The 16,139-nt window shown below is 38.0% G+C and overlaps 1 protein-coding gene across 2 annotated transcripts in view; it reads right to left on the reverse strand.

The window, feature by feature from the left end:
• Positions 1-5,978: 5,978 nt before the first annotated feature.
• NYX (nyctalopin) overlaps positions 5,979-16,139 on the reverse strand; it is a 34,596-nt gene continuing 24,435 nt past the window's right edge. The window contains exons 3-4 of one of the 2 annotated variants that reach the window (XM_075198178.1): positions 12,853-13,020; positions 5,979-7,414 (exon numbers count right to left, since the gene is read on the reverse strand). In XM_075198178.1, coding sequence (XP_075054279.1) covers positions 6,036-7,414; positions 12,853-13,020 — 1,547 coding nt within the window. In that variant the 3' untranslated portion in view covers positions 5,979-6,035. The remainder of the gene's footprint in view (positions 7,415-12,852; positions 13,021-16,139) is intronic. The other variant, XM_075198180.1, reaches the window with a different exon arrangement.

A 16,139-nucleotide genomic window follows, 5' to 3' on the forward strand; every position in this document is an offset into this window, starting at 1 on the left:
CAAAAAGCACAGTAACTCGGAAGCTCAAAGTACAGCTAGATGACAGGCGAGAGCCCCAGCGGGGTGGCTAGAGGGGTAGAAGGGCCTCACGGAAGAGACAAGGAGCTGGAGAGCAGAGTTAAGGTGGTGGAGAACAGGAGGAGAGGAGGCCCTGCTCAAAGGAGCGTACAATCTAAGGGGAGGGTAGGACGGACAGAGACGCAAGAGTAGGAGGAGGAAAGGGGGAGAGCGGAGGCAAAGACGGGGGGGGGGGGGGGGAGAGGAGAGCGACGAGGAGGTGGGAGACAGGAAGGAGGGCAGTTAAGTGGGGGATTGGAAGGCTATAAGGAAGAGGTGGGTTTTTAAGGCCCGTTTGAAGCTGGACAAGTTGGGTGAAGTTCTGATGGAGCGGGGGAGCTGGTTCCAGTGGAGGGGGGCAGCACGGGAGAAGTCTTGGATGCGAGCATGGGAGGAGATGACCAGGGGGGAAGAGAGGCGACGGTCATTGGCCGAACGCAGAGGGCGGGATGGAGCATGGATGGAGATGAGTCTGGAGATGTAGGGAGCAGTGGAGTTGGAGAGGGCCTTGAAGGTAAATGTAAGGAGCTTGAACATGATTCTGTAGGAGAAGGGGAGCCAGTGAAGGGATTGGTAAAGGGGGGAGACAGAGGAGAAGCGGCGAGAATATGTAGAATATAGAATATAGAGAATATGTAGAATATGTAGAATATAAAATGTCAAAAGAAAGCACATAAAAAAAGCAATTAATGTTACTTGTTAATAATATAGTCATTTATGATTACATATGCATCTATATATATATATTTCTTTAAAAAACCATTTATTAGGCATGCATATGATACTGACATCACTGGGAATCAGAACTTAGAATAGCTCTATAGCTGGTGCAAAAGATATGGCAGAAGAACAACTTTGAGACACCTCGAGCTTGCTGCACTCACTCGAGCTTGGCATGCCCTTACTGTAAATTGACTAAGGTCAAATGTCTCTTCCTAGCCCAGTTTGCTCCCTGAAATCGTAGACTGTAGTAAGTGTCCTTTGTGTATGAAGATGGAGCAGACAAGGCCCCCCTTTTTAGCATATGGTCCGGTTGTGGGCATGCGAAGATTGATTTTGCGTATGATACAGATGTGTCTTCATGACTCCGGTCTATTGCATTTTCATGGTCAAACAATTGAGAACTTTAGAGAACATAAGTTTAGGTACTACAATACAATTTGTAATAGGATTTATAATTTGCATAATGTAAAATAATCACTTAGCAATGAGAGCATGACCAGTTATCACATTTACAGAAACCTATTTCAGTAGATTAGACTGTTGATACATCACTGTGACTTTACATAACAATCACACCCTCTGTTTGTTTCTTTTCTGTCATAAACAAATGCTAAAATGAAAATTGCAACTTTAAAATTGTAAGCACTGTCCATCTCGCTGGTTCAAGCCCCCTAAGGCATTACATGATAAAACACATAAGGGTTTTCTGTGGACACTCTTTGATCTATGTGGACACCATTCCTGAAAACTGGCCTGCCTTCTTCCAGTGCCCATGTGAGGCAGAGGGGTCACTGGGTCTCCATAAAATCCAACTCCCTTGGACTTGATTGTGCATCAAAATTTGCTTTTATTTCTAATGTATTTGCAATTTTATTATTGATTAAAGGGTTTATGAAACGATTACACTATGTATGCAATTATTTTCAGTGAGTTCCTAAGGGTTCTAAATAGTCCATATCTAATCTTCACCTTCTATGAGAGAATCCTGGCAACTGTATGATTCTTTCTTATACATATGGTACAACCCCACTCATTCATTTTCACAAAGCAGCTCGTATTAATCTGAATATACGTCATCATTTCGCGTCTTATATATTTTCTCTTAACCAATTTCACTTCACTTGGTAAACAACAACTGTTTTTAAGGATGCAGGGCCCGATTGAGGGTTCTGGCGTCCCTAGTCAAAGTCTCACACTCTGCCCCTCAGTATACTGTCCCCATTGCAGCACATTGTTTCCCTTGCAGCACACTGTCCCCCTTGCAGCACACTCTGCCCCCCCTTCATCACACTCTGCCCCCTTCATCACATTCTGCCCCTCAGTACACTATCCCCTTGCAGTACACACTGCCCCCCTCCATCACACTCTGCCATCCTTCATCACACTCTGCCCTTCAGTACACTGTCCCCTTTGCAGCATTCTCTCCCCTTTGCATCACACTCTGTCCCCCTTACATCACACTCTGTCCCCCTTACATCACACTCTGTCCCCCTTACATCACACTCTGCCCCCCTCCATCACATTCTGCCCCCCTTGCTGCACAATCTGTCTCCCTTTTAGTAGCACATGCTGCATAACTTGCAGCACACTCTGTTCCTCGTCATTGCACTCTACCCCCCCCCTTCCAGCAGAATCTACACCTCTTGCAACAGACTTTGCACCCCTTGCAGCACACTCTATCCACCTTGCAGCATACTGTCCCTCTTTTTGCAATATGCCCCTGCACAAACACAAATCTTTACTTGTATAGCAATAAAAATGGTAACTCACAGCGCTGAATGGTTCACATACATAAAATGCCAGCATCTAACATGGATAGCTGTAACATAAGAAAATATACATAGAGCAGTACAGTCTCAACATATTATGGCGATATGTAGGATGTCTTTAAAGGTGATCCCTCTTCCACAATCAAGATAAAGAATCCATTGGATTTGAAACGCGTTGATTCAACAGGGGTGACTATCGTTCAGGACTACCGGAGGAATGATGCAGCTTTGAGGATTGACTGTCGTGTGGGTAATTGACCCCATCTTTAATATCTATCTGCTGTTTTTATTCTGCTGTGAGGTACGCTCCTAGAAGCAGACCAATTTCTGTGTTTTATATGTAATGAATCATTTTGTAATAAACGGTATTATGCTATGATTTTATCTTTTGTACACATGTTTCTTGCTGGAGACTAAAGTACCAAAGGATCTCGTGTTCTTCATCATAAATTTGTTTGATGTGCAGATTTTAAAGAAACCATCTTGTAAGCATATACCCTTCGGGGATTCCCACACGTGGTTATCCAATAATCAGCCACCTAGAACACATTGTGGAAGAGGGATCACCTTTAAAGACATCCTACATATCTCCATAATATGTTGAGACTGTACTGCTCTATGTATATTTTCTAATGTTACAGCTATCCATGTTAGATGCTGGCACTTTATGTATGTGAACCATTCAGCGTTGTGAGTTACCATTTTTATTGCTATACATGATTTTGGGGAGTAGATGGCTTCCTATATGTTAACTTGGGCTGCTTTCTGGTGACACATCAGCGCCCATTCTTGATTTCAACTTTTGTAGACAAATCTTTACTTATCTGGCTTCCGTCTTCTTCTTTTCTGTCGGCAGTCAGATCCTCTCCCTGCAGCTCCTCACTGACATCGTCGGAACGTAATTATGACACCAAGCCCCACAGCCAGATAAGGAGGGGGGATGAGAGGGGAGGAGAAAGAAGGAAGGGGGAGCAAGCAGCAGCTGGAGTCGGCACAAGGGGGGCTTCAGGTGCGCAGGATCAATAATAAAAAATAAACAATGTCTAAGAAAATCCTAAATGCTGCCGGCGCTGCATTTGATGTGGACTCATCACTCAGATGAGTCCAAATCGAATAATGCATGGAGTCAGAGTATATTGTTTTCTCCCTATCCTTGGTGGTAAACTGAAATGATTTATATTGCATTATCACATGTCATTTCACTTCAGAGGTGATATTGGAAAAAAATGTTTTAATTGCACTATGGAGTGTCCTCTTTCTTTCTTTTCTTGTTAGATCGTTGTACACAAACCAGGAGATAAAGGGGAAGCAGCACATCTTGGAGGATCTTTGTGCCTTTGAACACACTTGTATTATTTGAACAGGATATTACTTAAAGGGGACATGTGTGCACTGAATGTGTAATATTTCTATATTAACAGTAATGAGTTAGAAGTGAGATCTTCCAAGTATATTCTTTTACTTATAGAGGTGCAGAAATCATTGCAAGCAAATAACTCATGTGATGATTAAAATCTGAATCTCCAGAACTAATTAGCAGCACTAGGCCTAGTAAATATTTTTAATGTACCCTAGTGTGTTTTTGTATGGTAGAGAATTTAGATGGTAAGATCCAGGGATTGTTATGAATGACAATATTTTCTTACCACCCTGCTTAATATGGTGGGGGGATATAAATAAATAGTATTCAGTAAATATTTTTTTTTTTACAAATACTGGATAGAAGTAAATCGTATACAGATGTGTTTCTAACCTTTTAAGGGTAGTGTCACATGGGTGCTTTGAAGCATTGCTATTTTTCAGTGAGAAAGAGCCAACATTTATAGAGCTCAACAGCTCTGTGCTGACACATATGGGAGTATATTTACTAAAAAGCGGGTTTGGAAAAGTGGAGATGTTGCCTATAGCAACCTATCAATTCTAGTTATCATTTATTTAGTACATTCTACAAAATGACAACAAGAATCTGATTGGTTGCTATAGACAACATCTACACTTTTTCACACATGCCATTTAGTAAATATACTGAAAAAAAATAAAAATAAAATAAAAAAACGAAAAAAAAAAAAAAAAAAAAAAAAGGTACTGAGACTTAGTGCTGTGCCAGCAGATTATTATTTGGCATTAAATCAATGCAGGATTCTGGAGAGAACTGAGCCCATTATTTTCCTGAGTTAATTTGTTTCTCCACCATAAAAGAAAAATGGTTTTTGCTTAGTATTATTTTTCAGATAAATATGCTACCAGTGAGGCATGTGAATTATCTTTGTTTATAATAAGGTATATGTTATGCTAAACATTCTAAAGAAAATTAGCATAACTTGAACGCTAACATATAGTGGTAGATTTACTAACCTGAGGTTAGTTCAAACCCCCAGGATTTCTGATGCTTTCATGTGGAGTGTATAAACTGAGAGGTTTACTAAAGGGCAAAATGCACATCTAAGCGCATTGTTTTAAAAACCTGTCTAAGAAAACCAAAAGCAGCTTGAGTTATCTTGCCTGTCGGTGCGTGAAAAAAGTAATATTTAAATAAAGTTTAAAAAAACCTCCTTTCCATTTTACAAAAGCCCAGCCTACTCAGCATTGATCCTGGTCCTCTAGGGGGAGTTCGAAAAAATGTTTGGGCCCATGCACCTAGAGAGACATGGTCCAGTGCTGAGTAACACTGAGGACCTCATGTTACCTTTGGCTGGTGGGCCACAGGATAATAAACTACTCAAGCTCCCATTAGTAATAAAATAAATATTAGTGCCCTGTTATTAATAAAAATTATAAGTAGTGCTCCTGTCTTAAACAACTAAGTAGTTATATTCCCAGTATAATAAAATAACTAGTAGTGCCCGCCCCTTGTTAAATATAATAAAGTCATAGTATCCCCTGTTATAAAATAAATACATTGAAGTGCTCCCTGTTGTAATAAAATATATTAGTTGTGCCCCCTATTGTAATATAGCAAATTGTAGTGCCCCTTGTTGTAATATAATAAATTAGTTCTGCCCCTGGTGTAAGAAAATAAACTAGTTGTGTCTCCTGTTGTAGTATAATAAATTTATTGTGCCCCCTGTTTCAATATAATAAATTGGTTGCAAGCATATTCAATTTATATGGTTTAATATTTTTGGAGTATATATATATATATATATTTATAGTATTTATTCAAAGCATATAATAATTTATATTACACATATGTAATCTATTACATAACTGGTAAAGTTTACCTGTTTAAAATGTATTACTGAATATTCAATAACGTTTTGTTGGAAAAAAAATAAATACAGGAAGCCTTTATTAAAACTTGGGAAGGGAAGATACCTAATAATCATAAAAATGAAACATGTATCATGTACAGCATTTTTTTTTAAATTAAAAGATACAGTAGCAGCTACTGTTTGATACATAACCAAGGAATATACAACTATCATCATGTTCAGTACTATTCTTTATTAGAAGGTTTGGTCCGTGTAAATAATTATAAATAAAAACCTAAAACATAACCATCGTAAAACAGTTAAAAAACAGTATATACACCACATTATGTGTTGAGGAATACGCAAAGGTTTTGCTGCTTTTGCCATCAGAAAATGTGCTGTTGTCAAAACTCTCTGTTAGGTTTCCGAGGTCTTCATGATTTCCTCTGGGCATAAGTAGTCTAGATATTAGACTGCTCAACTTTGATTCCATTGTAGATTGTAGCCTTTCTGTAGGAAGCGGAATGGAAAGAGTTACATTTTGTTCTGTGGGGTCAACACAAACTCCTTCAGGGGACTTTTTAAAGAAGACATCTCTGAGGTCAATGCCTGCCAATGATGCTGGTGATGAGCAGGGTATATCACGAACAAGCTTATAACTCTCCATCCAGTCTCTTAACCACTCAATCCTACAGTCACATTCCCAAGGATTTTTAAAAAGAAAAAGTCTTCCTATAAAATAAACTGGTTTAAAGACCTCAAATGATAAAGTGGCCAAGTTGTTGCTATTTAAGTGTAATGATACCAAGCTGGTAAGATTTTCAAAAGCCCCTTCCTCAATATAGCTTACTTTATTCCGGTCTAGATAAAGGACTTCTAGCTCAACTAGATCTTGAAACCAAACTCCCGAGACATTATGTATAAAGTTTCCACCTAAATTAAGCATCTTTAACCTCATCAGTCCTTTAAAAGAGTTTTCTGGTAACTCATTCAATAAGTTGTCATTGAGAAAGAGGTACTCCAATTTCTGACAATCTTGGAATGACTTATCATGAATAACATTTATTTTATTATCCTGGAGGTTGAGATATTTTAGATTTGGTATATCCTGAAGAGAATTATAGGCCACTGCCTCAATCCTGTTACTTTCCAGGTAAACATGAGTCAAGTTCCTCATACCACGGATAGCTCCTGGAATCCTACGAAAATTATTTTGAAAAAATATGAGTTCATGCAGTAATAGAAGTTCCACAAATATTCTGTCTGGTATATTGAACAAATTGCAGTCTGCCAAGTCCAACGTCTGCAACTTCTTTAAAACTGAGAATGTTCGAGTGTGCAAATAACGAATGTACTCATTATGAGCCATTTTGAGCTCAATCAAGTTGGGCAATCCTTTGAAAGCTCCTGGAGTGATGAAGGATATGTTGTTGTGACTAAGTGAGAGACATTTTAAAGAAGGCAAGGTCCCAAATGCCAATTCCGAGAGAAATTTGATGTTATTTTTATCTAGGTTAATAAAGGAAGCTTCACACGGAAATTCATTAGGGATCTCTGTGAGACCTATCCTATCACATAAAACAGAACAGTTTCGTTCCTGAGTACAAGCACAACTTGATGGACAGGAGCGGAAGCAGGCCCATATGGCATAAAGGGGTTGGATGAACAGAACAGCTAGGAGAACAAAAGACAAACAATCATTATAGTAAACATAATCTAAGAAAAACAGTGTTATTAACTGACTTTTAAAAATTCAAGTATTGATACAAATAAAAATGTGTTTAAAAATATGAAGATTTAAAATTAAATTTTGTTTGCTCCATAGAGAAATAAATGGTTTATGGTTAGATGTGACAAAGAGTTTGTTAACATTGAGACAGTTATACTGTACTGATTGGAAAATGAATCAAGAAATCTTCACCATTAACAATAATCTTATATTTTGTTATTTTAGTACTGTGTCAGAATCAGACCTGCTGATATGATTTTTTTACCTTGTGATTTCTATAACATAATAAGCGTCCAAAACACTAATAATAACAAATTAGTGCAGTGCACAGCTGGACGGTGACTTTAGCACACTACTATAGCACCGCATGCTGCAAGCGTAAGTGTGGCTCATGCAGCATGTGACAGAAAGATTAACTTGCCATTGCATGCTGCACAATCAATGCATTAATTTAATGGAGTGAACATTATAACAAAAACTATATATTAAGTGTCATGTGCAAAGACGCACAATGTGCATAGTATGGAAAAATAGTATATACTTAGTATGAACACAATGCTGAAAAGAATATACTTGTTTGTATGATTAAAATTTAAATCTTTAAATTGTATAGTTTTGCAAAAAAGTACAGGTTACCAAACTATGTATGATCTTCAGCCTACTGTCTAACACATATATCCCCATGCTCACATAGCCTGATAATGTTGCCATTTAGCCTTATACCCAGTGGAGGGATTCAGCTGGTTCACAATGGTTCGGCAGAACCGATATCTCATTTTAAGGTGAGTTCGGCGAATCAGTTGCTCCAGAGTCCACCCTCTTCGTTGGTGGAGAGAGCAGAGTACTTTTTAAAAAAAAATACTCACCTGTTCGCGGCGTCACACATTCAATGAGGAGCAGCACAGAGAGGAGTCAACAAGCAAGAAGACAAGAAGAGAAGAAAAGAGAAGAAAGAATCCAATAGAGAAGGTAAGTGAAGGAATGGAAACAAGGGGGAGTAAAAGCAGCATGGCAGAGTGTGAAGGGGATTAATAGCAGCATGACACAGTGTGAAGAGGGGCAAAGCAGCATGGTGCAGTGTGAAAGGGGGTGAAAGCACAGTGTACAGGGGCAAAAGAAGCATGGTACAGTGTGAAAGGGGGTAAAAGCAGCATATCACAATGTGATGAAGAGGAGCATAATATGAACTGGGGGCATTACTGTGGTATAATTTGAAATGGGGGCACTACTGTGTGGCATAATATGACTCACTATTATTATTATCTTGATATTAGCAGAATAAAATAAGAAAGATTTTAATATTTTTTTCATTAATATTTTAAAACTCTTTCTTATAACATAATCTAGTTTTGAGTACCTCTTTTATTGTTCTTATTTGAGTATTAAATGCATGAAATATTAAACTACTTTTCAGTATATCTTTTTGTATACTTAAAACAGTCATTCGGGCAGAGAACCTTTTATTAATTTATTTGAATCTCACCACTGCTTATACCACATTATTATGTAGCCTCATGCCACCATAAAAACTAATAATCCCTTATGTATTGTCATGTGCATCATATATAGGAGCTGATTTAGAGTTAAGTGAAAATTTTGCTCAGAACTGAGGCCAAGTAAACCAAGTTGCACTGCAAGGGGTGCAATTGCAAACAATGATAGCATGCACAGCAAACGAAGGCCCTTGCATGCTGCATACACACACTGACCAGCTCTATTTTAAAACTGCATTTTATAGTTGGTCTAGGCCACTCCCTCCTCAGGACTCTAAATCAGTTTGTGAATTTTACCTTTACCACCTGCAGAACAAAATGTTTTTTCCAGGTGGAAATTTTGCACCAAGTAGCTGGATTTCATCCTAATTCTAAATAAGTATAAAACCACTAAGATCTATATGTTGCTTAATAGAAGTGGATCCGAGAAAAAAATCAATAAATCTAAAAAAAATATGTATTTGAATTAATCAACTTCAATCAGTAATGCAGCTGTAAAGCAGGGTGTGTAAGCCCCAAGAATAGAATATGATAATAAACAAAGAAAATTACAATGCTGAGACTTACTGAAATAGTTCATCATCCAACACGATGCTAAAACATGTAGATTTAGTGTCTGTAATTCAGGTTCAGCTAATGGATAAATCCGACCAAAAAGGAATAGCAACCACAGCTAATAGGTCTATGGGACATTCATATGATCAATGAGAGGGGGGGGGGCAATCTGTCAGCATTTTGTTTGCTACAGATGTCCACAAAATTCTGATATTGAACAGGCAGTTGTTCTTCAATAGCAGAGGTAGACACTGAGATCTGATTCTCTTTTTGTACATCAAGAGGGACCACACTGATATTATTTTGAAAATTTAGAGTTTGAGACTCCCAATTAATAACTGGATTATTGATAGTGAACCAATGGACACCCAAAATAATGGGAACTTTTGGAGATGAGATGAGGAAAAAAGTTAGATCCTGCTTATGGTTGGGATCGATTATCAGGCACACCATGTTCTTTCATGTGTGTTGGGATCAGAATTCAGAGGAGACCCATCAACTGTCTCCATCAATACAGGAGTTTTTCTTTCTTGAAATGCTATATGGTTTCGTTTAGCAATATCTATATTCACAAAGTTACCACTGGCTCCAGACTCTAATTTAATTTTATTCTTTTGTTCATTCTCTCAATTGTAGACAGAGAAGAGATTTGAGGAATAATGGCAATCACTTTATGTAAAGAACATGAAATAATGGATTCCTGATAAGAATCGTTAGGTTCAATGTAGCAAATGTCTTGCGAGGTCGCTGAAAACAATTAGATACATAATGTCCAGATCTGCCACAATACAAACAGAGATCTCTTCTTACAATAGAAATCTGTTTGTGATTGGTATCTATTTGCATTGGCCCAGGCTCATCAGTTTGTTGTTCTGTAGGAGTTCCAGGGTATTTCGATGTGGCTGGTTCTGGATACTTGTGACGAGTCCACATGGAGCCCCATCTATCTTGTTTCTTCTCCGTTTGATGAGCATCTATACGAATACAATGTTAGCAAAGTCCTCAAAATCAGTGTGTGCATCAGCTGTAGCTAATTCATCTTTAATAAACTCAGATAAACCTTTTCAATAAACAGCTGGGCAGCAGGAATGCAATCTGTGTCCAAGATCCATCTTCGAAATCAGAGGTGTATTCAGCTACTAAATGTTTTCCCTGAAGCATCTTTAGTAAAAGCAATTCGGCAGTAGCACTTCGATTCGGATCATCAAATATCTGATTCACTGCATCCATGAAATCAGAAAGATCTTGTAATATTGGACTTTTTTGCTTCTATCAAAGGAGAAGCCCATGCCAGAGCATCATCTTTCACCAATAAAAGAATACAACGTACCTTTAGTTCATCTATCAGGTAATAAGAAGAATTTTAATCAAAATCCATATTGCATTGATTAATAAAACCTCTGTATCTTTTACAATCACTTGAAAATCAAGCTAGTGGTAATGGGAGAGTAGGTTGGCATACTGTTGTTGAAGGTACTACAGTGGGAACTTGTTTAAGCCAAGTCTGTAGTTCTGCAATAACTCCATTTTGGAAAGTTAACTGATCTTTAAGCTCTTGAGCATTTATGTGCAACTCGATTACCTTTTGGTTTTGTAGTTGAAACTTATTTGTAAACTGGGTCTCAAGTCCTTCAAATTTTGTGTGAAATTACTGTAGCTATCTTGAGGTAGAATGCATGTTGAAACTCAGATCTGAAAGTCGCTGTAAAGCAGTTGGTCCTGTACTGACGGACTCCGCCATTTTGGCTTGTGTATTCTGTCACACTTCCAGTATCACAAGTGGAAGTCCAATAGTCAGGTAGTTCTGAGGTAAACAGGATTTATGAAAATATACAAATCTAAAGTATACAACAAGCAAATTCAATTATCTTAATTCAGTGAAATGTCAGTTGTAAGTATGAAATGATTGCAATCCAAATCCCAAAAGGAGCAAGGTTCTGTGAAAGCATCTAGTTCAGATTCCAACACAATACACAAGCCCAGGCTTCAAACAGGAAGTGTCTTTTATAGGCCCAAACAGAAAATTATATCCAAGATGGCATTTTCATGAAACAGTCCTGGCTATCTTGGATAAGGGATATTCTAAGGGCAAGTTCATAACAGAAATCCAAGATGGACTCTTCATGAAACAGTCCCGGCCATCTTGGATGAGGACTTCTCTATGGGCAAGTTCATAACACCAGGGTTTGAGAGAAAGATACTGAAATATTGCCTGACTTAAGTCCCTCCATACGAGAAGTAGTGATAGATGAAATCTGGACTTTAATTCTTTCCTCACCTGCACTAAAGCAAAGTATTAGTGACCAGTGACCCTATTTTTAAACAAATGGTAGTCTGTTCTTTAACACTACACTTACCACATTAACACATTCACTATAATCAATCCAGTGGCTGGGCAGCAAACAGTCCTAATTCAGTGCCAGAGATCAGTTACCTCGAGGTGGCTCCTGAGCAGAATATTTATTTATTGCCAGCAGGAAACTCAGACAAACACAGGAAAAACATACAAAATCCAGATAGACAGGGTGATTGGATTCCAACCCATGACCCCAGTACTGTAAGACAGCAATGCTAGCCACTGATCAATAAGCAGATATATGTGAAAATCATTTATCCAGAGAGTTTAGACAACAACAAAAAAGTAAGCATAATAATGTTCAGTAATAATGTCATAATAATGACACATTATTCAGCAATCTTTTCTTTTTTACAGTAGCTATGAGTACCACAGCTAAACAATTAAATGATCAGATTAATGTGTGTGAACTGAAAGTGTATTGCCCATTTAAATTGATTGTAAGCTTATGAGCAAAGGACTCTTCTGTGTCTGTTTGATAATGCCTAGTCTTGTTTGATTATTGTGTTTGTTTCCAATTGTAAAGTACTGCAATGTATGCTAGCGCTATATAAGTAAATGTTGCTACATAATAAATAATTAATATATTTGCTTTCTTGAGAAACAATGTTGAGGACATGATTTCTGTAAACCCTAAACCTACTCTTCTGAGCTGTAACAAAGACAGTAAACATTGTGGTTACAATTCAGTGGTGTAAGACATGTTTTTTTCTTGCTTTCATTAGTGCAATACGTTGTATATATACATTAAACATGTAATATTTTAGTATCCTCTTTAATTAAATAAAGGGTCTCTGTAATACTTAATATATTTAATATTTTGTGTTCAAGCATTAATTTAATTAATTACTTGAAAATCGTGTTTATGTTAGAGTGTATTTAATGGATAAATCATCCCACAAGTAACTGGAAAGATAATATGTAATACCTGTTATTATATTTGGGTCACAGTGATAATTCAGCCCTAGCTTTTCCTTACCATCATGAACATTCAGTTTATTGGTCCCCAAGAAAGAGAAGTTTGGGAGCCATTTGTTTAAAGAACCCTCTGAGGGGGTGACAGCATTCATGTAAAGCACTCGGGTAGGTTCCTTTGAGGGTAATAGTTCAGCTCCTTCATTTAGAATATTTCGGCTCTTGCCAATTTCTAAATGAAAGAGAAGAAAATAATTTGAGACTGTCTTGTATGTAAAATGTTAGTAAATGTGGTCCTCATCACAACTATTTATATTTCTTTGCTTTGCAGGCTATCTGCACACACCATCTGCAAAAGTTCAGCAAACTTCTTAATATGTGCTATATATTATAATACAGCTTCAATATGGCGAGAAATAGATTTTATTTCCCATGAGTGGAGCAAAAAAATTGGTTATTGTACATCATATGTATTTTCATGCAGAGTCACATCTGTTGATAGAAGCAGCCACATTGAACAGAGCACACTCTTTCTGAAACAGTAAATTTTGGCTTATTCCATCACTTTTTCTGTGCTAATTTGAAATATTCTGATTTAGTTAAACAAATCCAACATATTGTATTAATTAAAAGCTAAAACAATGATAAAATGTAAATTGTTTAAAATAAATAATGTGCCTTCTTTTTATGATAGCACAACTTGAATTATTTTTATTCAACAGGAATTAGTAAAAAAATGTTCCATTATTTATATACTTTTTAACAATTAAATAGCAATCAACTCTAAGCATTTATATCATGAACCTGAAGCTGAAAATTCACCTATGACAAGCAATAAGAATTATTTGAAGAAAAACTACTTTTTAATCAGTACTATAAATACTTTTTTTAAGCTTTACTTTATATGTTTTATTGACATACCATTTATTAAACACTTTATAACTCCATCATGTATGCTTCAGCATTTGGAGTCCAATAAGTACTTTTTTATAACCATTATGGTGAAAATCTGTCTTTTATAAGATCTAAAAAAAATAAAATGTGATCCCAGATTTATAGTTGGGGTTAGGCATGTCCTAAATAACTTTAAATTTTAGTGTGCAAATAAGCTATCAGGTATTTGCACACTGAAAAATAGACAGTATTTAACTTATGTGCAAAAGAAAAAACTAATTAGCACCCCTTGCATTGCAGCATGGTTTGTCCAGGAGAAAACGTGCTCATTTTTTTGCCTTACTTTCCTTAATGAATAAGACCCAGAGGGGCATATTCAATTGTTTACTTTTTCCGCCGCAGAAAAAGTAAACAGGTTATTACGGTAATTCTACTCAGATTTCAGCTCGCCGCTCCCTGAGCGGCGAGCTGAAATCCAGCGAGAAAACTACCGTAATAACGGCATTTATGGGCACTATTACCATAATGACGGTAATATTGCGCGCCCGCAATATATAAGAATATATATTTTATAGTATAAGACCAGTGATTTCATACATAATGTAATAGTTTTATAGTAGCAGTTAATAAAGAACAATTATTAGTAACATGACAATCAAATTGGTCATGTGTAAATTTAGGGTTGATTAATTACCGTATATACTCATATATAAGCCAACTTTTTCAGCACATTTTTTATGCTGAAAAAGCCGCCCCTCGGCTTATACACGAGTGAACTTACCTGTTGTCCGGTCCCTCAGCTCTTAACTTCCGCAGTGGAACACATGTGCGTTCCACTGACAGGAAGTTCGGCATTTGGAACGCAAACTTCGTTCCAAATGCCGAACTTCCTGTCAGTGGAACACACATGCGTTCCACTGCGGAAGTTAAGAGCTGAGGGACCGGACAACAGGTAAGTAAGTAAAAGGCTGAACACTCCCACTATCTCATACAGCAGATTAATAACTCTAATGGATTGGGTAATTCCCATATTTGTCAGACTAGAAGTTTTGAGTGAGCACTATAGGGTGACATTCATAACCCAGTACGATTAGGAGACGCGTGTTCCAGCCATGTACGCATCAAGGAGGGATTTTCATTGGCATGTTTCTGGCAGATATGACACAAGTAGCAATGTTCTCCAACATCCATTTAGTCTACCATGTATTTATCGAATGCATAGAAGCCACCCCCAATATTTTTATTTTTGAAATTTACCGGTAGCTGCTGCATTTCCCACCCTAGGCTTATACTCGAGTCAATAAGTTTTCCCAGTTTTTTGTGGTAAAATTAGGTGCCTCAGCTTATTTTCAGATCGACTTATACTCGAGTATGTACGGTATAAATGATTGATTTAGTGAGTAATATGATATGATTCAGAAGATTAGTTAAATTATATAGATGATGTGTTGATTTCTGTATACATTGAATTAATTAATTTCTGGCATGTGCTTTATGATATTCACCACTGTTGTTATTGTGTAATCCAGTGGTTCCCAAATTTTTGCAGGGGCGTGGGGCGTGGCTGCTTTAGACATGACATATTATATATTAAAACGGTGTTACTTTCACTTACCTGTTATTGCAGCTTTTACAACCTGATACTGAATTCTTGTCTGGATCCTGGAATGTTGGGACATGTTTGGAAAACGTAAATATGGAAATTCAAGCAATAAGGGAACACAGTGCATAACACAGATCACGCATTATATAATACATACATTATAATAAGCATTACGTTCTTCCCGCCCTCCCCAGTCACATATGCTACCCCCAGACACACCACGCCATATCATGCCAAACCTCAGCCATATCGCGCCAAACCCCAGACACATCATGCCACTCCCAGCCACATCATGCCAGACCCCAGCCACATCACGCCACTCCCAGCCACATCACAACATACTCCAGCCACATCACGCCATCCCCCAGCCACTTCCCATCACCCACCAGACACATCACTCCACCTCTGAGACACATTACGCCATCTGCCTTCCAGATCATGCCACCTTCTAGGCACGTCACAGCAAACCCCATCCACATCACGCCACCCCCAGCCACATCACGCCCCCACAACCATTTCATGCCACTCCAACAACGTCACACTACCCCCCACCCACATCACGCCACCCCAAGCCACATTATTCCACCCCCAGCCACATCACTCCACCCCCAGCCATATCATGCTACCCCAACATCATACTCCATCCCACACACATCACGCCACCCCAAGCCACAATTTTCCACCCACTGGCACATCATGCTATCCCCCAGTCACATCACACCAGACACATCACACCTCCCCCAGAAACATCACGCCACCCCTCAGACACATCACGCCACCACCTACCGACATCATGCCACCCCCACCCACATCACGCCACATCACACCAATCCACAACCTCATCCGCCACCCCC

The sequence above is a fragment of the Mixophyes fleayi genome, chromosome 2 (genome assembly GCF_038048845.1).
Source record: "Mixophyes fleayi isolate aMixFle1 chromosome 2, aMixFle1.hap1, whole genome shotgun sequence".
Classification (NCBI taxonomy): domain Eukaryota; kingdom Metazoa; phylum Chordata; class Amphibia; order Anura; family Limnodynastidae; genus Mixophyes; species Mixophyes fleayi.